Source organism: Salmo trutta, chromosome 32, assembly GCF_901001165.1.
Source record: "Salmo trutta chromosome 32, fSalTru1.1, whole genome shotgun sequence".
In the NCBI taxonomy this organism is placed as follows: domain Eukaryota; kingdom Metazoa; phylum Chordata; class Actinopteri; order Salmoniformes; family Salmonidae; genus Salmo; species Salmo trutta.
Window position 1 is genome coordinate 37,800,880 of NC_042988.1, and position 26,013 is coordinate 37,826,892.

Sequence of the window (26,013 nt, forward strand, 5' to 3'; positions counted from 1 at the left end):
ATCTATGGTAGTGTTCTCTATATGGTAGTGTTTCTCTATGGTAGTTTTTCTCTATGGTAGTGTTTCTCTATAGTAGTGTTTTCTCTCTATGGTAGTGTTTCTCAGCAAATATAGGGTAGTGTTTCTCTCTATGGTATGTTGTTTCTATCTATGGTGTTGTAGTGTCGATCTATGGTAGTGTTCTCCTCATGGTCGTGTTTCTCTCTATGGGTAGTGTTTCTCTATGGTAGTTTTTCTCTATGTAGGTGTTTCTCTATAGTAGTGTTTCTCTCTATGGTATTGTTTCCTCTCTATTGTAGTCGTTTCTCTCTATGGTAGTGTTTCTCTCTATGGTAGTGGTTTCTCTATAGTAGTGGTTTGTCCTCTCTATGTAGTTGTTTCTCTCTAATTGTAGTTGTTCTCCTCTATGGTAGCTTGTTATCCTGTCTCTATGGTAGTGGTTTCTATCTATTGTTGTGTTTCTCTTTGGTAGTGTTTCTCTCTATTGTAGTGTTTCTCTCTATGGTAGTGTTTCTATCTATTGTAGTGTTTCTATATAGTAGTGTTTCTCTATAGTAGTGTTTCTCTATAGTAGTGTTTCTATCTATGGTAGTGTTTCTCTATGGTAGTGTTTCTATCTATGGAAGTGTTTCTATCTATGGTAGTGTTGCTCTATAGTATTGTTTCTCTATAGTAGTGTTTCTCTATAGTATTGTTTCTCTCTATGGTAGTGTTTCTATCTATAGTAGTGTTTCTATCTATGGTAGTGTTTCTCTATGGTAGTGTTTCTCTCTATAGTAGTGTTTCTCTCTATGGTAGTGTTTCTCTATAGTATTCTTTCTCTCTATAGTAGTGTTTCTCTATGGTAGTGTTTCTCTATGGTAGTGTTTCTATCTATGGTAGTGTTTCTCTCTATGGTAGTGTTTCTCTATGGTAGTGTTTCTATCTATGGTAGTGTTTCTCTATAGTAGTGTTTCTCTCTATAGTAGTGTTTCTCTCTATGGTAGTGTTTCTCTATGGTAGTGTTTCTATCTATGGTAGTGTTTCTCTATGTTAGGGTTTCTCTCTATAGTAGTGTTTCTATCTATGGTAGTGTTTCTCTATGGTAGTGTTTCTATCTATGGTAGTGTTTCTCTATGGTAGTGTTTCTATCGATGGTAGTGTTTCTATCTATGGTAGTGTTTCTCTATAGTAGTGTTTCTCTATGGTAGTGTTTCTATCTATAGTAGTGTTTCTCTCTATGGTAGTGTTTCTCTATGGTAGTGTTTCTCTCTATGGTAGTGTTTCTATCTATGGTAGTGTTTCTATCTATGGTAGTGTTTCTCTCTATGGTAGTGTTTCTCTATGGTAGTTTTTCTCTATGGTAGTGTTTCTCTATGGTAGTGTTTCTATCTATGGTAGTGTTTCTCTCTATGGTAGTGTTTCTCTATGGTAGTGTTTATATCTATAGTAGTGTTTCTCTATAGTTGTGTTTCTCTATAGTAGTGTTTCTCTATTGTAGTGTTTCTCTATGGTAGTGTTTCTCTATAGTAGTGTTTCTCTATTGTAGTGTTTCTCTATGGTAGTGTTTCTATCTATGGTAGTGTTTCTATCTATGGTAGTGTTTCTCTATGGTAGTGTTTCTCTATGGTAGTGTTTCTCTATGGTAGTGTTTCTATCTATAGTAGTGTTTCTCTCTATGGTAGTGTTTCTCTATGGTACTTTTTCTCTATGGTAGTGTTTCTCTATAGTAGTGTTTCTATCTATGGTAGTGTTTCTATCTATGGTAGTGTTTCTCTATAGTAGTGTTTCTCTATGGTAGTGTTTCTCTATAGTAGTGTTTCTATCTATGGTAGTGTTTCTCTATAGTAGTGTTTCTCTATGGTAGTGTTTCTATCTATGGTAGTGTTTCTCTATGGTAGTGTTTCTATCTATGGAAGTGTTTCTATCTATGGTAGTATTGCTCTATAGTAGTGTTTCTCTATAGTAGTGTTTCTCTATAGTAGTGTTTCTCTCTATGGTAGTGTTTCTATCTATAGTAGTGTTTCTATCTATGGTAGTGTTTCTCTATAGGAGTGTTTCTCTATAGTAGTGTTTCTATCTATGGTAGTGTTTCTCTATGGTAGTGTTTCTCTATGGTAGTGTTTCTATCTATGGTAGTGTTTCTCTATGGTAGTGTTTCTATCTATGGTAGTGTTTCTATCTATGGTAGTGTTTTCTCTATAGTAGTGTTTCTCTATGGTAGTGTTTCTATCTATAGTAGTGTTTCTCTCTATGGTAGTGTTTCTCTATGGTAGTGTTTCTCTCTATAGTAGTGTTTCTATCTATGGTAGTGTTTCTATCTATGGTAGTGTTTCTCTATGGTAGTGTTTCTCTATGGTAGTGTTTCTCTATGGTAGTGTTTCTCTATGGTAGTGTTTCTATCTATGGTAGTGTTTCTCTATAGTAGTGTTTCTATCTATGGTAGTGTTTCTATCTATGGTAGTGTTTCTCTATGGTAGTGTTTCTCTATGGTAGTGTTTCTATCTATGGTAGTGTTTCTCTATGGTAGTGTTTCTCTATGGTAGTGTTTCTCTATAGTAGTGTTTCTCTATGGTAGTGTTTCTCTATAGTAGTGTTTCTCTATAGTAGTGTTTCTCTATAGTAGTGTTTCTATATGGTAGTGTTTCTCTATGGTAGTGTTTCTCTATAGTAGTGTTTCTATCTATGGTAGCGTTTCTCTCTATTGTAGTGTTTCTCTCTATGGTAGTGTTTCTCTCTATTGTAGTGTTTCTCTCTATGGTAGTGTTTCTATCTATGGTAGTGTTTCTCTAGGGTAGTGTTTCTCTCTGTTGTAGTGTTTCTCTATAGTAGTGTTTCTCTATGGTAGTGTTTCTCAATAGTAGTGTTTCTATCTATGGTAGTGTTTCTCTATAGTAGTGTTTCTCTATGGTAGTGTTTCTCTATAGTAGTGTTTCTCTCTATGGTAGTGTTTCTCTCTATTGTAGTGTTTCTCTCTATGGTAGTGTTTCTCTCTATGGTAGTGTTTCTATCTATTGTTGTGTTTCTCTATGGTAGTGTTTCTCTCTATTGTAGTGTTTCTCTCTATGGTAGTGTTTCTATCTATTGTAGTGTTTCTATATAGTAGTGTTTCTCTATAGTAGTGTTTCTCTAAAGTAGTGTTTCTATCTATGGTAGTGTTTCTCTATGGTAGTGTTTCTATCTATGGAAGTGTTTCTATCTATGGTAGTATTGCTCTATAGTATTGTTTCTCTATAGTAGTGTTTCTCTATAGTATTGTTTCTCTCTATGGTAGTGTTTCTATCTATAGTAGTGTTTCTATCTATGGTAGTGTTTCTCTATGGTAGTGTTTCTCAATAGTAGTGTTTCTCTCTATGGTAGTGTTTCTCTATAGTATTCTTTCTCTCTATAGTAGTGTTTCTCTATGGTAGTGTTTCTCTATGGTAGTGTTTCTATCTATGGTAGTGTTTCTCTCTATGGTAGTGTTTCTCTATGGTAGTGTTTCTATCTATGGTACTGTTTCTCTATAGTAGTGTTTCTCTCTATAGTAGTGTTTCTCTCAATGGTAGTGTTTCTCTATGGTAGTGTTTCTATCTATGGTAGTGTTTCTCTATGGTAGGGTTTCTCTCTATAGTAGTGTTTCTATCTATGGTAGTGTTTCTCTATGGTAGTGTTTCTCAATAGTAGTGTTTCTCTCTATGGTAGTGTTTCTCTATAGTATTCTTTCTCTCTATAGTAGTGTTTCTCTATGGTAGTGTTTCTCTATGGTAGTGTTTCTATCTATGGTAGTGTTTCTCTCTATGGTAGTGTTTCTCTATGGTAGTGTTTCTATCTATGGTAGTGTTTCTCTATAGTAGTGTTTCTCTCTATAGTAGTGTTTCTCTCTATGGTAGTGTTTCTCTATGGTAGTGTTTCTATCTATGGTAGTGTTTCTCTATGGTAGTGTTTCTATCGATGGTACTGTTTCTATCTATGGTAGTGTTTCTCTATAGTAGTGTTTCTCTATGGTAGTGTTTCTATCTATAGTAGTGTTTCTCTCTATGGTAGTGTTTCTCTATGGTAGTGTTTCTCTCTATGGTAGTGTTTCTATCTATGGTAGTGTTTCTATCTATGGTAGTGTTTCTATCTATGGTAGTGTTTCTCTATGGTAGTGTTTCTCTATGGTAGTGTTTCTCTATGGTAGTGTTTCTCTATAGTATTGTTTCTCTCTATGGTAGTGTTTCTATCTATAGTAGTGTTTCTCTATAGTAGTATTTCTCTATAGTAGTGTTTCTCTCTATAGTAGTGTTTCTCTATAGTAGTGTTTCTCTCTATGGTAGTGTTTCTCTATATTAGTGTTTCAATCTATGGTAGTGTTTCTCTATAGTAGTGTTTCTATCTATGGTAGTGTTTCTCTATGGTAGTTTTTCTCTATGGTAGTGTTTCTATCTATGGTAGTGTTTCTCTATGGTAGTGTTTCTCTATGGTAGTGTTTCTCTATAGTTGTGTTTCTCTCTATGGTAGTGTTTCTCTATAGTAGTGTTTCTCTATAGTAGTGTTTCTATCTATGGTAGTGTTTCTCTATAGTAGTTTTTCTATCTATAGTAGTGTTTCTATCTATGGTAGTGTTTCTATTTATGGTAGTGTTTCTCTCTATAGCAGTGTTTCTCTATGGTAGTGTTTCTATCTATGGTAGTGTTTCTCTCTATGGTAGTGTTTCTCTATGGTAGATTTTCTCTATGGTAGTGTTTCTCTATGGTAGTGTTTCTATCTATGGTAGTGTTTCTCTCTATGGTAGTGTTTCTCTATGGTAGTGTTTATATCTATAGTAGTGTTTCTCTATAGTTGTGTTTCTCTATAGTAGTGTTTCTCTATGGTAGTGTTTCTATCTATGGTAGTGTTTCTCTCTATAGTAGTGTTTCTCTATAGTATTGTTTCTCTCTATAGTAGTGTTTCTCTCTATGGTAGTGTTTCTCTATAGTAGTGTTTCTCTATAGTAGTGTTTCTATCTATGGTAGTGTTTCTCTATAGTAGTGTTTCTATCTATAGTAGTGTTTCTATCTATGGTAGTGTTTCTATCTATGGTAGTGTTTCTCTCTATAGTAGTGTTTCTCTATGGTATTGTTTCTATCTATGGTAGTGTTTCTCTCTATGGTAGTGTTTCTCTATGGTAGTTTTTCTCTATGGTAGTGTTTCTCTATGGTAGTGTTTCTATCTATGGTAGTGTTTCTCTCTATGGTAGTGTTTCTCTATGGTAGTGTTTATATCTATAGTAGTGTTTCTCTATAGTTGTGTTTCTCTATAGTAGTGTTTCTCTATTGTAGTGTTTCTCTATGGTAGTGTTTCTATCTATGGTAGTGTTTCTATCTATGGTAGTGTTTCTCTATGGTAGTGTTTCTCTATGGTAGTGTTTCTCTATGGTAGTGTTTCTATCTATAGTAGTGTTTCTCTCTATGGTAGTGTTTTCTCTATGGTACTTTTTCTCTATGGTAGTGTTTCTCTATAGTAGTGTTTCTATCTATGGTAGTGTTTCTATCTATGGTAGTGTTTCTCTATAGTAGTGTTTCTATCTATGGTAGTGTTTCTATCTATGGTAGTGTTTCTCTATAGTATTGTTTCTCTCTATGGTATTGTTTCTATCTATAGTAGTGTTTCTCTATAGCAATATTTCTCTATAGTAGTGTTTCTCTCTATAGTAGTGTTTCTCTATAGTAGTGTTTCTCTCTATGGTTGTGTATCTCTATAGTAGTGTTTCTATCTATGGTAGTGTTTCTCTATAGTAGTGTTTCTATCTATGGTAGTGTTTCTCTATGGTAGTTTTTCTCTATAGTAGTGTTTCTCTCTATGGTAGTGTTTCTCTATAGTAGTGTTTCTCTATGGTAGTGTTTCTCTATGGTAATGTTTCTCTATGGTAGTGTTTCTCTATAGTAGTGTTTCTCTCTATGGTAGTGTTTCTCTATAGTAGTGTTTCTCTATAGTAGTGTTTCTATCTATGGTAGTGTTTCTCTATAGTAGTGTTTCTCTATGGTAGTGTTTCTATCTATGGTAGTGTTTCTCTCTATGGTAGTGTTTCTCTATGGTAGTTTTTCTCTATGGTAGTGTTTCTCTATGGTAGTGTTTCTATCTATGGTAGTGTTTCTCTCTATGGTAGTGTTTCTCTATGGTAGTGTTTATATCTATAGTAGTGTTTCTCTATAGTTGTGTTTCTCTATAGTTGTGTTTCTATCTATGGTAGTGTTTCTATCTATGGTAGTGTTTCTCTCTATAGTAGTGTTTCTCTATAGTATTCTTTCTCTCTATAGTAGTGTTTCTCTCTATGGTAGTGTTTCTCTATAGTAGTGTTTCTCTATAGTAGTGTTTCTATCTATGGTAGTGTTTCTCTATAGTAGTGTTTCTATCTATAGTAGTGTTTCTATCTATGGTAGTGTTTCTATCTATGGTAGTGTTTCTCTCTATGGTAGTGTTTCTCTATGGTAGTGTTTATATCTATAGTAGTGTTTCTCTATAGTTGTGTTTCTCTATAGTAGTGTTTCTCTATGGTAGTGTTTCTCTCTATGGTAGTGTTTCTCTCTATGGTAGTGTTTCTCTATGGTAGTGCTTCTATCTATGGTAGTGTTTCTATCTATGGTAGTGTTTCTCTATGGTAGTGTTTCTCTATGGTAGTGTTTCTCTATGGTAGTGTTTCTATCTATAGTAGTGTTTCTCTCCATGGTAGTGTTTCTCTATGGTAGTGTTTCTATCTATGGTAGTGTTTCTATCTATGGTAGTGTTTCTCTATAGTAGTGTTTCTACCTATAGTAGTGTTTCAATCTATGGTAGTGTTTCTATCTATAGTAGTGTTTCTCTATAGTAGTGTTTCTCTATGGTAGTGTTTCTCTATGGTAGTGTTTCTCTATAGTAGTGTTTCTATCTATGGGAGTGTTTCTCTATAGTAGTGTTTCTCTATGGTAGTGTTTCTCTATGGTAGTGTTTCTCTATAGTAGTATTTCTCTCTATGGTAGTGTTTCTCTATGGTAGTGTTTCTCTAAAGTAGTGTTTCTCTATGGTAGTGTTTCTATCTATGGTAGTGTTTCTATCTATGGTAGTGTTTCTATCTATGGTAGTGTTTCTCTATGGTAGTGTTTCTATCTATGGTAGTGTTTCTCTCTATGGTAGTGTTTCTCTATGGTAGTGTTTATATCTATAGTAGTGTTTCTCTATAGTTGTGTTTCTCTATAGTAGTGTTTCTCTATTGTAGTGTTTCTCTATGGTAGTGTTTCTATCTATGGTAGTGTTTCTATCTATGGTAGTGGTTCTCTATGGTAGTGGTTCTCTATGGTAGTGTATCTCTATGGTAGTGTTTCTCTCTATAGTAGTGTTTCTCTATAGTATTCTTTCTCTCTATAGTAGTGTTTCTCTCTATGGTAGTGTTTCTCTATAGTAGTGTTTCTCTATAGTAGTGTTTCTATCTATGGTAGTGTTTCTCTATAGTAGTGTTTCTATCTATAGTAGTGTTTCTATCTATGGTAGTGTTTCTATCTATGGTAGTGTTTCTCTCTATGGTAGTGTTTCTCTATGGTAGTGTTTATATCTATAGTAGTGTTTCTCTATAGTTGTGTTTCTCTATAGTAGTGTTTCTCTATGGTAGTGTTTCTCTCTATGGTAGTGTTTCTCTCTATGGTAGTGTTTCTCTATGGTAGTGCTTCTATCTATGGTAGTGTTTCTATCTATGGTAGTGTTTCTCTATGGTAGTGTTTCTCTATGGTAGTGTTTCTCTATGGTAGTGTTTCTATCTATAGTAGTGTTTCTCTCTATGGTAGTGTTTCTCTATGGTAGTGTTTCTATCTATGGTAGTGTTTCTATCTATGGTAGTGTTTCTATCTATGGTAGTGTTTCTCTATAGTAGTGTTTCTACCTATAGTAGTGTTTCAATCTATGGTAGTGTTTCTATCTATAGTAGTGTTTCTCTATAGTATTGTTTCTCTATAGTAGTGTTTCTCTATAGTAGTGTTTCTATCTATGGGAGTGTTTCTCTATAGTAGTGTTTCTCTATGGTAGTGTTTCTCTATAGTAGTATTTCTCTCTATGGTAGTGTTTCTCTATGGTAGTGTTTCTCTAAAGTAGTGTTTCTCTATGGTAGTGTTTCTATCTATGGTAGCGTTTCTATCTATGGTAGTGTTTCTATCTATGGTAGTGTTTCTCTATGGTAGTGTTTCTATCTATGGTAGTGTTTCTCTCTATGGTAGTGTTTCTCTATGGTAGTGTTTATATCTATAGTAGTGTTTCTCTATAGTTGTGTTTCTCTATAGTAGTGTTTCTCTATTGTAGTGTTTCTCTATGGTAGTGTTTCTATCTATGGTAGTGTTTCTATCTATGGTAGTGGTTCTCTATGGTAGTGTTTCTCTATGGTAGTGTTTCTCTATGGTAGTGTTTCTATCTATAGTAGTGTTTCTCTCTATGGTAGTGTTTCTCTATGGTACTTTTTCTCTATGGTAGTGTTTCTCTATAGTAGTGTTTCTATCTATGGTAGTGTTTCTCTATAGTAGTGTTTCTATCTATGGTAGTGTTTCTATCTATGGTAGTGTTTCTCTATAGTAGTGTTTCTATCTATGGTAGTGTTTCTATCTATAGTAGTGTTTCTCTATAGTAGTATTTCTCTATAGTAGTGTTTCTCTCTATAGTAGTGTTTCTCTATAGTAGTGTTTCTCTCTATGGTAGTGTTTCTCTATAGTAGTGTTTCTATCTATGGTAGTGTTTCTCTATAGTAGTGTTTCTATCTATGGTAGTGTTTCTCTATGGTAGTTTTTCTCTATAGTAGTGTTTCTCTCTATGGTAGTGTTTCTCTAAAGTAGTGTTTCTCTATGGTAGTGTTTCTCTATGGTAGTGTTTCTATCTATGGTAGTGTTTCTCTATAGTAGTGTTTCTCTATAGTAGTGTTTCTATCTATGGTAGTGTTTCTCTATAGTAGTGTTTCTATCTATAGTAGTGTTTCTATCTATGGTAGTGTTTCTATCTATGGTAGTGTTTCTCTCTATGGTAGTGTTTCTCTATGGTAGTGTTTATATCTATAGTAGTGTTTCTCTATAGTTGTGTTTCTCTATAGTAGTGTTTCTCTATGGTAGTGTTTCTCTCTATGGTAGTGTTTCTCTCTATGGTAGTGTTTCTCTATGGTAGTGTTTCTATCTATGGTAGTGTTTCTATCTATGGTAGTGTTTCTCTATGGTAGTGTTTCTCTATGGTAGTGTTTCTCTATGGTAGTGTTTCTATCTATAGTAGTGTTTCTCTCTATGGTAGTGTTTCTCTATGGTAGTGTTTCTATCTATGGTAGTGTTTCTATCTATGGTAGTGTTTCTATCTATGGTAGTGTTTCTCTATAGTAGTGTTTCTACCTATAGTAGTGTTTCAATCTATGGTAGTGTTTCTATCTATAGTAGTGTTTCTCTATAGTAGTGTTTCTCTATAGTAGTGTTTCTATCGATGGGAGTGTTTCTCTATAGTAGTGTTTCTCTATGGTAGTGTTTCTCTATAGTAGTATTTCTCTCTATGGTAGTGTTTCTCTATGGTAGTGTTTCTCTAAAGTAGTGTTTCTCTATGGTAGTGTTTCTATCTATGGTAGCGTTTCTATCTATGGTAGTGTTTCTATCTATGGTAGTGTTTCTCTATGGTAGTGTTTCTATCTATGGTAGTGTTTCTCTCTATGGTAGTGTTTCTCTATGGTAGTGTTTATATCTATAGTAGTGTTTCTCTATAGTTGTGTTTCTCTATAGTAGTGTTTCTCTATTGTAGTGTTTCTCTATGGTAGTGTTTCTATCTATGGTAGTGTTTCTATCTATGGTAGTGGTTCTCTATGGTAGTGTTTCTCTATGGTAGTGTTTCTCTATGGTAGTGTTTCTATCTATAGTAGTGTTTCTCTCTATGGTAGTGTTTCTCTATGGTACTTTTTCTCTATGGTAGTGTTTCTCTATAGTAGTGTTTCTATCTATGGTAGTGTTTCTATCTATGGTAGTGTTTCTCTATAGTAGTGTTTCTATCTATGGTAGTGTTTCTATCTATGGTAGTGTTTCTCTATAGTAGTGTTTCTATCTATGGTAGTGTTTCTATCTATAGTAGTGTTTCTCTATAGTAGTATTTCTCTATAGTAGTGTTTCTCTCTATAGTAGTGTTTCTCTATAGTAGTGTTTCTCTCTATGGTAGTGTTTCTCTATAGTAGTGTTTCTATCTATGGTAGTGTTTCTCTATAGTAGTGTTTCTATCTATGGTAGTGTTTCTCTATGGTAGTTTTTCTCTATAGTAGTGTTTCTCTCTATGGTAGTGTTTCTCTAAAGTAGTGTTTCTCTATGGTAGTGTTTCTCTATGGTAGTGTTTCTATCTATGGTAGTGTTTCTCTATGGTAGTGTTTCTCTATGGTTGTGTTTCTCTATAGTAGTGTTTCTCTCTATAGTAGTGTTTCTCTATAGTAGTGTTTCTCTATAGTAGTGTTTCTATCTATGGTAGTGTTTCTCTATAGTAGTGTTTCTATCTATAGTAGTGTTTCTATCTATGGTAGTGTTTCTATTTATGGTAGTGTTTCTCTCTATAGCAGTGTTTCTCTATGGTAGTGTTTCTATCTATGGTAGTGTTTCTCTCTATGGTAGTGTTTCTCTATGGTAGTTTTTCTCTATGGTAGTGTTTCTCTATGGTAGTGTTTCTATCTATGGTAGTGTTTCTCTCTATGGTAGTGTTTCTCTATGGTAGTGTTTATATCTATAGTAGTGTTTCTCTATAGTTGTGTTTCTCTATAGTAGTGTTTCTCTATGGTAGTGTTTCTATCTATGGTAGTGTTTCTCTCTATAGTAGTGTTTCTCTATAGTATTCTTTCTCTCTATAGTAGTGTTTCTCTCTATGGTAGTGTTTCTCTCTATGGTAGTGTTTCTCTCTATGGTAGTGTTTCTCTATGGTAGTGTTTATATCTATAGTAGTGTTTCTCTATAGTTGTGTTTCTCTATAGTAGTGTTTCTATCTATGGTAGTGTTTCTATCTATGGTAGTGTTTCTATCTATGGTAGTGTTTCTCTCTATGGTAGTGTTTCTATCTATGGTAGTGTTTCTCCCTATGGTAGTGTTTCTATCTATAGTAGTGTTTCTCTATAGTAGTGTTTCTCTATAGTAGTGTTTCTATCTATAGTAGTGTTTCTATCTATGGTAGTGTTTCTATATATGGTAGTGTTTCTCTCTATGGTAGTGTTTCTCTATGGTAGTGTTTATATCTATAGTGGTGTTTCTCTATAGTTGTGTTTCTCTATAGTAGTGTTTCTCTATGGTAGTGTTTCTCTCTATGGTAGTGTTTCTCTCTATGGTAGTGTTTCTCTATGGTAGTGCTTCTATCTATGGTAGTGTTTCTATCTATGGTAGTGTTTCTCTATGGTAGTGTTTCTCTATGGTATTGTTTCTCTATGGTAGTGTTTCTATCTATAGTAGTGTTTCTCTCTCTGGTAGTGTTTCTCTATGGTAGTGTTTCTATCTATGGTTGTGTTTCTATCTATGGTAGTGTTTCTATCTATGGTAGTGTTTCTCTATAGAAGTGTTTCTATCTATAGTAGTGTTTAAATCTATGGTAGTGTTTCTATCTATAGTAGTGTTTCTCTATAGTAGTGTTTCTCTATGGTAGTGTTTCTCTATGGTAGTGTTTCTCTATAGTAGTGTTTCTATCTATGGGAGTGTTTCTCTATAGTAGTGTTTCTCTATGGTAGTGTTTCTCTATGGTAGTGTTTCTCTATAGTAGTATTTCTCTCTATGGTAGTGTTTCTCTATGGTAGTGTTTCTCTAAAGTAGTGTTTCTCTATGGTAGTGTTTCTATCTATGGTAGCGTTTCTATCTATGGTAGTGTTTCTATCTATGGTAGTGTTTCTCTATGGTAGTGTTTCTCTATGGTAGTTTTTCTCTATAGTAGTGTTTCTCTATGGTAGTGTTTCTCTATGGTAGTGTTTCAATCTATGGTAGTGTTTCTATCTATAGTAGTGTTTCTCTATGGTAGTGTTTCTCTCTATGGTAGTGTTTCTCTCTATGGTAGTGTTTCTATCTATAGTAGTGTTTCTCTATAGTAGTGTTTCTCTCTATAGTAGTGTTTCTCTATGGTAGTGTTTCTATCTATGGTAGTATTTCTCTCTATGGTAGTGTTTCTATCTATGGTAGTGTTTCTCTATGGTAGTGTTTCTATCTATGGTAGTGTTTCTCTATGGTAGTGTTTCTCTATGGTAGTGTTTCTCTATGGTAGTGTTTCTCTATAGTAGTGTTTCTATCTATAGTAGTGTTTCTATCTATGGTAGTGTTTCTCTATAGTAGTGTTTCTATCCATAGTAGTGTTTCTCTATGGTAGTGTTTCTCTATGGTAGTGTTTCTATCTACGGTAGTATTTCTCTCTATGGTAGTGTTTCTATCTATGGTAGTGTTTCTCTATGGTAGTGTTTCTATCTATGGTAGTGTTTCTCTATGGTAGTGTTTCTCTATGGTAGTGTTTCTCTATAGTAGTGTTTCTATCTATAGTAGTGTTTCTATCTATGGTAGTGTTTCTCTATAGTAGTGTTTCTATCTATAGTAGTGTTTCTCTATGGTAGTGTTTCTCTATGGTAGTGTTTCTCTATAGTAGTGTTTCTATCTATAGTAGTGTTTCTCTATGGTAGTGTTTCTCTATGGTAGCCTACACATACAGAGCACACCAGTCAGTGCTCAGGTCAGTGCAGTATAAGGAATGTACTCATTCTCCCAATACAGAAAAAAAGAGTGATTCCACCATCATATGACACAAATACCATGCCTAAATAACGTCACTGTCCGTCACATAATTGAAACACAACATTGTGAGAAAACTCCAAAGGTTACAAATGAAATCAATCACCATGATTCTTACCTGTGTCACTCTGACCGCCGGACTCGTTGATGACTCGTCTGGACTCATTCTCGGAGGTGGCCTGGCCTCGATGTCCTTGGTGCTTGGGGGCGGAACTAGCCGCAGAGGCCGCCTCCTCCTTATCCCGTGGTCCCGCCCCCATCCCAGTCGTCTTCCCGCCCTGGGCCTTGTGCTGTCTGAGCTGCTGATGAGCCACATCACGGGCCAGCTTAGAGCTGAGGACACCGTGGAGGACATTCTTTCTGCTGCTGCCATGAACGTTAATCTATTAGAACAGAGAAAAGAGAGAAAAAGGAGGACAGAAAGATAAATAGAGAACAGAGAGAGAGAACGAGCAGAAAGAGAGAAATAGAAAGAGAGAGAGAGAGCCTGTTACACCTTCAGACACAGCTCCCACACACAGAACAGCCAGAGGGACAGAGCTCAGCTCAACACACAGACAACCAGAGAGACAGAGCTCAGTTCAGCTCACAGGCAGCCAGAGGGACAGAGCTCAGTTCAGCTCACAGACAGCCAGAGGGACAGAGCTCAGTTCAGCTCACAGACAGCCAGAGGGACAGAGCTCAGTTCAGCTCACAGACAGCCAGAGAGACAGAGCTCAGTTCAGCTCACAGACAGCCAGAGGGACAGAGCTCAGCTCAGCTCACAGACAGCCAGAGGGACAGAGCTCAGTTCAGCTCACAGACAGCTAGAGGGACAGAGCTCAGTTCAGCTCACAGACAGCCAGAGGGACAGAGCTCAGTTCAGCTCACAGACAGCTAGAGGGACAGAGCTCAGTTCAGCTCACAGACAGCCAGAGGGACAGGTGAAGATCCACAAATGAAAAATATATTAACATGGAGAGCTGGGGATTTGACTCTTTAGAGTTTAAAATTAAAAATTAAAGTGTGAGTGTTTTGTACACACTTTGTTTCTTTTTTTATTGACACATTTCTAGTCATTAGATTCAGTGGCGGCTGGTGGGAGGAGCTATAGGAGGACGGGCTCATTGTAATGGCTGGAATGGAATGAATAGAACGGTATCAAACACATCAAACATATGGAAACCACATGTTTGACTCTGTTCCATTAATTCCATTCCAGTCATTACAATGAGCCCGTCCTCCTGTAGCTCCTCCCACCAGCCGCCACTGATTCTAATGACTAGAAATGTGTCAATAAAAAAAGAAACAAAGTGTGTACAAAACCCTCACACTTTAATTTAGCCTATAGGCTATCAGGTCAAACATAGATCACACAACATACAATATTTACATAACAACTAGCATAGTGGCTAACATAGCATACGGTATAACACAAAGGCTAGCAGGCTACATAGCAGTATTGGTAGAATACTGTATGGAGGGCTCAGAGAAGTGTTCAGTAACTATAAGGGTTTTCTACAGAGTGTGTATCTGTTCTGGAGGGATAGAGGACAAAGAGATACAACTAAAGAACCCTGACCTCTGCCGCGCCGAGCCGCTCAAAGCCCAGATTGGACAGCTTCTTCTTCTTCCTCTGGGCATCCCCGCCCCCTCCTCCCAGCAGGTCCTCGGGCGACAGGCCAAGTCCCGCCCCTAACGACCTGCCAGTCAAAACACGGGAGAACATTCATTAGAGGAAGAAGAAGAGAGGTGGAATGAAAGAGAGGAAGACCAGAGGGGAAAGGAGGGGTTGAGTCACCTCTCTGTGGGTTGTTATAGCTGACGAACAGAAGAAGACAAAACCCCGGAGCGCTGTTCTCCCAAACCCCCAAACCGGCACGCTTGAAAAATTGGGATCTAACGGGGCGAACCTGGGATTGTTGGAGGCCAGTGTTGGATAAGAAGCCGGAACGCTTTATCAAGAGAGTTCCCCCTGGCCTATCCAAGCACAGAGAGATGCTTTGAAAGATACAGGGAATCACTGAATGGTCTGAAGGCACGTTCTGCATTTGTATGCGGCTTCTATTGTTCTGGCAGTTGAATATCATAGCTCTCCCGTTTCCATTTCCATATCAGTGGGGCTAGCAGCTTCTCTTCCCCTACAGAGTAGCAACATCACAGGGCTGGTTTAGAAGCAGAGTGAAAATGCCCTTGAATATCCCCCCGGAAACCTGCCCGGCGACCACACAGATGCAAGCCAGGCCGTACTCAAACAAAAGATGAACTTCCCCTCTCCTCCTACTGTGTGCACAGCCTTAGCCATGCCATCAGTCACGTCGACTGGGAGAGTTAGCAGCGGCCTAATCAGGATTGTGGATCGCCTGCTCAAAACCTTTCAGAGTTAAAAGGGAAATCTCTATTAGGCTGCACTGTAAGTCCTCTGATTACATCATTACACACGGGCTAGAATAGCACATGTGCGTGCATCCATGTGTGTCTGTAATATGTGGCAGGTAAAAATGTGACAAACTGACTGTGTGTGTGTGCTCCCTAAAATGTGAGACACTGACTGAGCAAGTGTGTGTGTGTGTGTGTGTGTGTGTGTGTGTGTGTGTGTGTGTGTGTGTGTGTGTGTGTGTGTGTGTGTGTGTGTGTGTGTGTGTGTGTGTGTGTGCTTGTACTTTATATGTGCACATTGAAGTACAGCTGTTATAGCAAGGAGGAAAGGAGGGAGGGAGAGAGAGAGGGAGAAAGATGGATGGAGGGAAGGAAGGAGGGAGAGAGGGGTAGACTAGATGTGATGCAGGGCTGTGTGTGTGTGTGTGTGTGTGTGTGTGTGTGTGTGTGTGTGTGTGTGTGTGTGTGTGTGTGTGTGTGTGTGTGTGTGTGTGTGTGTGTGTGCGTGTGCGTGTGTGTGAGTGATTGAAAGGTGAATGGCAGTGGTGGCAGAAGTGTGAGCTGTCCCTGAGAGGCGGACCCCTTCGATCCCTTCCCTCCCTCACACGCTGACAAACAATGTGACAGAGCCCCTTCCCTCAGTGGACTGGCAGGGTGAAGAAGCACTCAGCCCCACACTGACTAATTAAACACAGTTGATTAGCAGCTCCTAGTTTGTACACACACACTCACACTCACACACACACTCACAGAGATAAACACACACATGAACACACAGATACAGACACACACACACACACAGGCAAACACTCATTCAAACACTCACTCACACACACACACACACAGTCCAATCAGAACAGCCAGCACGACAAAGTGCGCAATCAACTCTACCAAAGGAAATTGGTTTTACATAGACCTCCAATGCAACACAACATTGGGCCAATCTGTCCCTGTCTCACCGTGTCTCATTCAAATACACCCACATTCCTGTTGCTGCAGGCCAGTCATGGAGACATTACTGTAGCTGCAGGCCAGTCATGGAGACATTACTGTAACTGGAAGCCAGTCATGGAGACATTACTGTAACTGGAGGTCAGTCATGGAGACATTACTGTAACTGGAGACCAGTCATGGAGACATTACTGTAACTGGAGACCAGTCATGGAGACATTACTGTAACTGGAGGCCAGTCATGGAGACATTACTGTAACTGGAGACCAGTCATAGAGACATTACTGTAACTGGAAGCCAGTCATGGAGACATTACTGTAACTGGAGACCAGTCATAGAGACATTACTGTAACTGGAAGCCAGTCATGGAGACATTACTGTAACTGGAGGCCAGTCATGGAGACATTACTGTAACTGGAAGCCAGTCATGGAGACATTACTGTAACTGGAGACCAGTCATAGAGACATTACTGTAACTGGAAGCCAGTCATGGAGACATTACTGTAACTGGAGACCAGTCATGGAAACATTACTGTAACTGGAAGCCAGTCATGGAGACATTACTGTAGCTGGAAGCCAGTCATGGAGACATTACTGTAACTGCAGGCCAGTCATGGAGACATTACTGTAACTGCAGGCCAGTCATGGAGACATTACTGTAACTGCAGGCCAGTTATGGAGACATTACTGTAACTGGAGACCAGTCATGGAGACATTACTGTAACTGCAGGCCAGTCATAGAGACATTACTGTAACTGGAAGCCAGTCATGGAGACATTACTGTAACTGGAGGCCAGTCATGGAGACATTACTGTAGCTGGAAGCCAGTCATGGAGACATTACTGTAACTGCAGGCCAGTCATGGAGACATTACTGTAACTGCAGGCCAGTCATGGAGACATTACTGTAACTGCAGGCCAGTCATGGAGACATTACTGTAACTGGAGACATTACTGTAACTGGAGACCAGTCATGGAGACATTACTGTAACTGGAGACCAGTCATGGAGATATTACTGTAACTGGAGACCAGTCATGGAGACATTACTGTAACTGGAGACCAGTCATGGAGACATTACTGTAACTGGAGACCAGTCATGGAGACATTACTGTAACTGGAGGCCAGTCATTGAGACATTACTGTAACTTCAGGCCAGTCATGGAGACATTACTGTAACTGGAGATCAGTCATGGAGACATTACCGTAACTGGAAGCCAGTCATGGAGACATTACTGTAACTGGAGGTCAGTCATGGAGATATTACTGTAACTGGAGACCAGTCATGGAGACATTACTGTAACTGGAGACCAGTCATGGAGACATTACTGTAACTGGAGACCAGTCATGGAGCCATTACTGTAACTGGAGACCAGTCATGGAGACATTACCGTAACTGGAGACCAGTCATGGAGACATTACTGTAACTGGAGACCAGTCATGGAGACATTACTGTAACTGGAGACCAGTCATGGAGACATTACTGTAACTGGAGACCAGTCATTGAGACATTACTGTAACTGGAGGTCAGTCATGGAGACATTACTGTAACTGGAGGCCAGTCATGGAGACATTACTGTAACTTCAGGCCAGTCATGGAGACATTACTGTAACTGGAGGTCAGTCATGGAGACATTACTGTAACTTCAGGCCAGTCATGGAGACATTACTGTAACTGGAGACCAGTCATGGAGACATTAATGTAACTGGAGACCAGTCATGGAGACATTACTGTAACTGGAGACCAGTCATGGAGACATTACTGTAACTGGAGGTCAGTCATGGAGACATTACTGTAACTTCAGGCCAGTCATGGAGACATTACTGTAACTGGAGGTCAGTCATGGAGACATTACTGTAACTTCAGGCCAGTCATGGAGACATTACTGTAACTGGAGGTCAGTCATGGAGACATTACTGTAACTTCAGGCCAGTCATGGAGACATTACTGTAACTGGAGACCAGTCATGGAGACATTACCGTAACTGGAGGTCAGTCATGGAGACATTACTGTAACTTCAGGCCAGTCATGGAGACATTACTGTAACTGGAGACCAGTCATGGAGACATTACTGTAACTGGAGACCAGTCATGGAGACATTACTGTAACTGGAGACCAGTCATGGAGACATTACTGTAACTGCAGGCCAGTCATGGAGACATTACTGTAACTGGAAGTCAGTCATGGAGACATTACCGTAACTGGAGGCCAGTCATGGAGATATTACTGTAACTGGAGGCCAGTCATGGAGACATTACTGTAACTGGAGGCCAGTCATGGAGACATTACTGTAACTGGAGGCCAGTCATGAAGACATTACTGTAACTGGAGGTCAGTCATGGAGACATTACTGTAACTGGAGACCAGTCATGGAGACATTACTGTAACTGGAGGCCAGTCATGCCCCTCCATCTCCATCTCCCTCTATCCCCCCTCCATCTCCCTCTCCACCCTCCCTCCATCTTCCCGTCCCTCCATCCATCCTTCCATCTCCCCCTCCCTCCATCCATCCTTTCGCTGTAGGCCCTGCCGCCTACCGCCCTTTCATTTCTGGTGTCACTGTCACAGGGCATCAGTGTCCCTGTGCGTCCCTGGCTGGGTGAGGGGTGGGGAAGGACTGGAGGGGAGAATGTGAGGGAAGGGGGCAGGGGTACACAGGCGGAAGGAGAGTAGAGTTGACATCGCAGTGGGAGAGCTGGGAGCAGTATGGAACACTGCCCAGAAATGGGAGGGAGGGAATAGAACTGTTGGCTGCTCTGTGGTGGCAATAAGCCCCTCCAAGGTTTCCATATGGACATTGATGACAGCACTAATTGAAAATTGACAACACAGACACACACACACACACACAGATTATTAAAAACAAAAAAATAGGTTTTAATTGAGAAGTAGGGATTGGTCTGATGCCAAAAAAGAAAGGAAATTCACATGAGCCCCACAAGGTCTATTCCACCCATGCTCTACCAAGGTTTTCCAGCACCACAAGGCCTACTCCACCCATGCTCTACCAAGGTTTTCCAGCACCACAAGGTCTATTCCACCCATGCTCTACCAAGGTTTTCCAGCACCACAAGGCCTACTCCACCCATGCTCTACCATGGTTTTCCAGCACCACAAGGCCTACTCCACCCATGCTCTACCAAGGTTTTCCAGCACCACAAGGCCTACTCCACCCATGCTCTACCAAGGTTTTCCAGCACACAGCTTTGACCTACTACAGTAGCTATGTTGGTCTACTGTACTTTAAAACTATGTGTATGCTGGTTGCTTAGGATTCAAACCTTCTCAAACAGCCTAATTCATACTCTTCGAGGAGGTGCTCCCACAATAATGTGATTTGTACCACATACAAGGTCATGTATTGCATTCTTCCCACTCCAAACTAAGACATTATCCCATTCCAATACCATTTGAAGCTTTTTTTATTACATGAAAGCAAGCTTTTCTTTTATACTAATAACACCACCAGGGTTGATTGAATGAGCTGTTTTGCCTTGTGGTAATATGGTAATGTTAAACCTTTTTTTTAACAATGCATGTAATTGAAAAAGAAATATATTTCATGATATCTTTTTTAGTCAGTAGGTACCCAACAGAATAACAGGAGGTGGTGTGTTGAACATAGTCCCTCATATAGACATAGAGGTCTATAGAGCCTGTCTGCATTCCTGGTTTCTGTAAGCGTTAGCTTACCTGTGTAATATTGACATAAGCTCAGAACTACTTGTTTTTCAAACATGGTCCTGTTTTATCAATTGCTGTGCTGAATAATGACCAGTTAATTACCTCAAATGACTATGAAGCTTAAAGTTATGTGTGTATTTGTATTTAATTTTGCAATACTGATTATGACGCTACAATAATACACGTTTACAATAGGCCTATATCTAGAAATACATACAGCCTTAATGATATATCTACACAGCTTATTTGTTTGTGCTCTGATTACACACAAGTGTTCAGGTCAGCAGCTTACACAGATGACTTCAGCCATATGAAAACCATAGCCAAATATACCTAGTTAGCTAGCTACCTTCCTTTTGCTTCTCATCCAACTGGTGTTAGCTAGCTAGCTACAGCTGCTAGCCTTCTACTAACTAGCTGCTACTGTTGCGCAGCAACTGAGTTGCTTGACCCGGTTTTAGAACTCTGAGATACAGCTGAAAATATGTTAGCATTGTCAGAAATGCTACAAAAAGGTAGCACATCGTTGTTTTTTATGGGGCAGAAATGTGCACGTGAGAGCAATAAATTGCGATATTAATAAAAACTGTTGCACCTACAAACTTATTCAGTCCAAATGGATCTAAGTCTAATGGTCCCCTTTTAATCTGATGTCTAGAATTTGAGCAAATTTTGAGAAGAAAAAAGTCTGATGACCTAATGCTAACAACCCTGTCAAAAATCAGGTATAGTGGTTCTTGGTAACGGACAGACGGCTAATGACGAGAGGCGGTAGTGTGTTGTGTACCTTCAATCAAGTTGACTTGCAAATTGTCATCGACATTGGTGTCATATTGGCTTAGATATGACGGTAGCGAGATTTGAATTTAACATTGTGCTTCAACCAATGCATGCGACTATAATGTGTGAGATAAATTGAGAGCAACGGGCTGTACACCCCCCTCCTTGATGTCAGTGTGAGTCAGTGTGTCTTGGCGGCTGTACGGCCCTGTGTGACCGACCCGATCCCCTCCTGACCCCCCCTGACCCCCTGGCCTTAATGATAGGCCATGTCCCATTCCTGGAGCTGGGGCAGATTACAGGATCATTCACAGGACTCTAATTACAACCCCCACCAGCCCCCTTCCACCACGCTCAGCTCCCCAGTACACCCCAGACAACCCCCAGACTCCTCTGGCCCTCCTCTGGCCCCCCTCTGGCCCCTCAGCCTCCTGCCCCCCCAGCCCTCCTGGCCCCTCTCTTTCCCGCCAGCCCTCCTGGCCCTCCTCTGGCCCACAGTAATGCCATTCGGTTTTAAATTAGCTGGGCGGAAACTGGCTGAGACACATAGCCAGAGGAATACAATGGAACGCAGTCACACAGAGGCACTCACAGACAGTATGTGGACGGACACAACACACACAACCATACATATGCATGTACAGAACACACACACTACACACACACACTACACAGATGACATCTTGAAATGAATGCATACACTTAAAACATCCACACGCACAAACAGGGTAAGGAAGGAGGCGCCCACACAAACACACACACACACACACACACCACCGATGTGGATTAAACTGTAATACAATTTAGTCTCTGTGCTGATTAGGTTAAGATTAGGTTAAACTGGACTTCCTTGAAGGGGTCAGCTGGGTTCTCCCATTTCCTGTTGATGGCATGAGTCTCCTGGATTGCAGTGATATGTAGGAGACTTATCAGTGTGTTTGGGCTATGGCCAGGCAGAGAGGGAGATGAGCCTTACAACACACACACACACTCACTTGACTTTTCTCTGGGTCTCAGAGGAGGAGCCTGGGCCAGCGGCGGGGGTTGATTTACGTTTCCTGGGCCGCCCCGGTCCTCTACGAGCAGGGCTGCGAGGTGTTTCCTCCTTCCTGTAGACACACACACACTCATGAGAACACTAAGATACTGTATTTTTTGCACAGGACCAGATAAACTGGAGAAGGAAGAAGGGAATCCTTCAGGAGATAGAAAGGGAGTGTGTTGTCATGGCTTCAGTTTGTTTTGTGGGCTGCTTTTAGAAATCAGTTAAAGGAGCGATTAGGAGACTAAGGAAGTATCACAACATGAGACTAGGAGGTAGTCATGGGTAAAGGAGAGTTCGAGTTCATTAAATGTTTTAACAAGATAAGGATTTGATCCCAAAGGATAACACATGAGAGTTAAAACACTTATTTTCAGAGGTGAAAGGTAATGTATAGGAGGATAGTGAAGGACATGTTGAAGGATAATGTATAGGAGGATAGTAAAGGACATGTTGAAGGATAATGTATAAGAGGATAGTAAAGGACATGTTGAAGGATAATGTATAGGAGGATAGTAAAGGACATGGTGAAAGATAATGTATAGGAGGATAGTAAAGCACATGGTGAAGGATAATGTATAGGATGATAGTGAAGGAGATGTTTAAGGATAATGTATAGGAGGATAGTAAAGGACATGGTGAAGGATCATGTATAGGAGGACAGTAAAGGACATGGTGAAGGATAATGTATAGGAGGATAGTAAAGGACATGGTGAAGGATAATGTATAGGAGGATAGTAAAGGACATGGTGAAGGATAATGTATAGGAGGACAGTAAAGGACATGGTGAAGGATAATGTATAGGAGGATAGTAAAGGACATTGGTGAAGGATCATGTATAGGAGGATAGTAAAGGACATGGTGAAGGATAATGCATAGGAGGATAGTAAAGGACATGTTGTATCTTACTGGTGGTCATGCTTCCTCTGTAGCTTGGCTAACTCCCTCTGTTTCTCTTTGTAGTGCCTCTGGAGCTCTGCCAGCTTCACCCGCATGGCCAGCTCCGGACCCTCCATCCTCTCCATGGTGCCCTTGGCCGGGCATGCCTGAATGTTCACAATACTAATCAATCAATCAGGTGTATTTTATGAAGCCATTTTTCCATCATTAGTTGTCACAAAGTGCTTTCAGATACCCAGCCTTAAACCCCAAAGAGCAAGCAATGCAGATGTAGAAGCATGATGACATCATGATGGGTGCAAAAGTCTTGGTAGCAATTTATAATAACAAAAAAAATGGACGTTTTTAGAAATGCTTCATAAATGATTATAAATGCTTTTAGGCGTATACATGCTATTAACTTCTCTAGGGTAGGGGGCAGTATTTTGACATCCGGATGAAAGGCGTGCCCTTAGTAAACTGCCTGCTACTCAGGCTCAGAAGGTAGGATATGCATATTATTAGTAGATTTGGATTGCAAACACTCTGAAGTTTCTAAAACTGTTTGAATGATGTCTGTGAGTATAACCGAACTCATATGGCAGGCAAAAACCTGAGAAAAATCCAACAAGGAAGTGTGGAAATCTGAGGTTTGTAGTTTTTCAAGTGATTGCCTATACAGTATACAGTGACTTAGGGTTCATTTTGCACTTCCTAAGGCTTCCACTAGATGTCAACAGTCTTTAGAATATTGTTGCATGCTTCTACAGTGAATAGGGAGAGAATAAGAGCTCCTGAAAGTAGACGACTGAGAAAATGACATGAGCTCAGTGGCGCGCACTCACATGAGAGTTAGCTGTGTTCCTTTTCTTTTTTGAAGACATTGGAATTGTCCGGTTGGAATATTACTGAAGATTTATGATAAAAACATCCTAAAGATTGATGCTATACATTGTTTGACATGTTTCTACGAATGTAAATATAACTTTTTTTGACTGTTCGTCGTGACATTTTGCGCGAGCTTCCTGCATTTGGAGTAGTGGACTAAACGCGCGAACAAAAAGGAGGTATTTGGACATAAATTATGGACTTTATCGAACAAAACAAACATTTATTCTGGAACTGGGATACCTGGGAATGCATTCCGATGAAGATCATCAAAGGTAAGTGAATATTTATAATGTCATTTTTGTCATTTCTGTTGACTCCAAAATGGCGGGTATCTGTATGGCTTGTTTTGATATCTGAGCGCTGTACTCAGATTATTGCAAAATTTGCTTTCGCCGTAAAGCTTTTTTGAAATCTGACACAGCGGTTGCATTAAGGAGAAATGTATCTATAATTCTTTGAATAACTGTTGAATATTTTATCAGCGTTTATGATGAGTATTTTTGTAAATGTATGTGCTCATTCACCGGAAGTTTTGGGAGGCAAAACATTTCTGAACATTACACGCCAATGTAAAATGGGGTTTTTGGATATAAATATGAACTTTATCGAGCAAAACATACATGTATTGTGCAACATGAAGTCCTATGAGTGCCATCTGATGAAGATCATCAAAGGTTAGTGATTCATTTTAGCTGTATTTCTGGTTTTTGTGACGCCTCTCCTTGCTTGGAAAATGGCTGTGTGGTTTTTCTTGTCTAGGCGCTGTCCTAACATAATCTAATGTTATGCTTTCGCTGTAAAGCCTTTTTGAAATCGGACAATGTGGTTGGATTAACAAGAAGTGTACCTTTAAAATGGGATATAATAGTTGTATGTTTGAGAAATTTGAATTATGAGATTTTTGTTGTTTTGAATTTGCCGCCCTGCTATTTCACTAGCGTCCCACATACCCCAGAGAGGTTAAACTAACAGTCTAAAATCAGTGTACACTTAACCATTTAAAATTCCTTCTAATGTATTTTTTTGAATGTACTGCATTCTGTTCTAATGGTACATAGAACATCAGGACACAGTAAAGTTGTACTCTACCGGTTCGTGGCGAGGTGTCCAGCTGCATTTCCTGCGCAGGTTGAGGGTCTTGCGGGCCGGGTAGTGCCGCCTGGCGCCCTCCCCGCTACCCTCCTGGGCACCCAGCTCCAAGGCACGGGCTGCTGCCAGGGTGGCAAGACTCTGGAGGTCAAAGATCAACATCTCCTCTCCTGTGGGCCGAAACACAGACTCGGTCAGGGGTCAAGGAAAACGAGCTGTGATAATGACAGACATGTTCATTCAGCGTTAGATGTTGTGTCATTCTAGTATTTTTATTTTCTTATCTTATTTTTATTTGAATCCCATCTAGGGTGTGATCCTGTGCAGCACACCTTCATCTGTAACACTTTACTTGGATCGTTCATCTGTAGATGCTCTACAAACGTAATGTTGAGATGCTGCTGAAAGGCTGAAGACATGCTGTTGAGATGCTGCTGAAAGGCTGAAGACATGCTGTTGAGATGCTGCTGAAAGGCTGAAGACATGCTGTTGAGATGCTGCTGAAAGGCTGAAGACATGCTGTTGAGATGCTGCTGAAAGGCTGAAGACATGCTGTTGCGATGCTGCTGAAAGGCTGAAGACATGCTGTTGAGATGCTGCTGAAAGGCTGAAGACATGCTGTTGCGATGCTGCTGAAAGGTTGAAGACATGCTGTTGCGATGCTGCTGAAAGGCTGAAGACATGCTGTTGCAATGCTGCTGAAAGGCTGAAGACATGCTGTTGAGATGCTGCTGAAAGGCTGAAGACATGCTGTTGCGATGCTGCTGAAAGGCTGAAGACATGCTGTTGAGATGCTGCTGAAAGGCTGAAGACATGCTGTTGCGATGCTGCTGAAAGGCTGAAGACATGCTGTTGAGATGCTGCTGAAAGGCTGAAGACATGCTGTTGAGATGCTGCTGAAAGGCTGAAGACATGCTGTTGAGATCCTGCAATGCTGATAGTCTACTGATGTTTGCTTGTTGAACATCTGCAGATGGACTGCAGACACTTTCTTGTTGAAAGTCAATGGACATGCAGTTGACATGCTACATAAGGTCTATCCAACAGGGCTCGGGTCAGTTTCGTTTCAAGTCTAATAAATTAATAAAGTAAACCAAATTCTAATTCCAATTCGACAGTTTCCTGTGGTACTACCTGACCATCTGGTCCAGGGTTTCACCATGCAGTATAGACATCTACAGTACTGTACTGTAGGCCTGTGGTACTACCTGACCGTCTGGTCCAGGGTTTCACCATGCAGTACAGACATCTACAATACTGTACTGTAGGTCTGTGGTACTACCTGACCGTCTGGTCCAGGGTTTCACCATGCAGTATAGACATCTACAATACTGTACTGTAGGTCTGTGGCTGTTGTGGTGGAATATATGAATACTACCATACCCTTTTCACACTGTGCACACTGTAAGCAGGCCAGTGCAGTACAGATTGGATGGGCTCAGCTCGGCTCAGTAGTGGGAATACCGTACTGCTGTACTAGGTAGGGACCTCTATCTCCGCCCTGGGGGCTACGCATGATGAGGGGCTGTGTGAAGTTCTATCATTACAAGAAGTCACCTAGTCATGCTTACTGATGTCTTTAGAAACTCCTCAGAGCCTGCGATGACATCACACAGCCAAAACAACAACACTCTAAAAATCACTTGATGATGTCCTTT

The 26,013-nt window shown here is 39.9% G+C and overlaps 1 protein-coding gene across 7 annotated transcripts in view; it reads right to left on the bottom strand.

Annotated features, from left to right (window-relative positions):
- bahcc1a (BAH domain and coiled-coil containing 1a) overlaps window positions 1-26,013 on the bottom strand; it is a 129,333-nt gene that overhangs the window by 77,583 nt on the left and 25,737 nt on the right. For all 7 annotated transcript variants that reach the window (XM_029729003.1, XM_029729004.1, XM_029729002.1 and 4 more), the window contains exons 7-11: window positions 24,356-24,525; window positions 22,406-22,542; window positions 21,450-21,563; window positions 14,245-14,365; window positions 12,802-13,066 (exon numbers count right to left, since the gene is read on the bottom strand). In XM_029729003.1, the coding sequence (XP_029584863.1) occupies window positions 12,802-13,066; window positions 14,245-14,365; window positions 21,450-21,563; window positions 22,406-22,542; window positions 24,356-24,525 (807 nt within the window). The remainder of the gene's footprint in view (window positions 1-12,801; window positions 13,067-14,244; window positions 14,366-21,449; window positions 21,564-22,405; window positions 22,543-24,355; window positions 24,526-26,013) is intronic.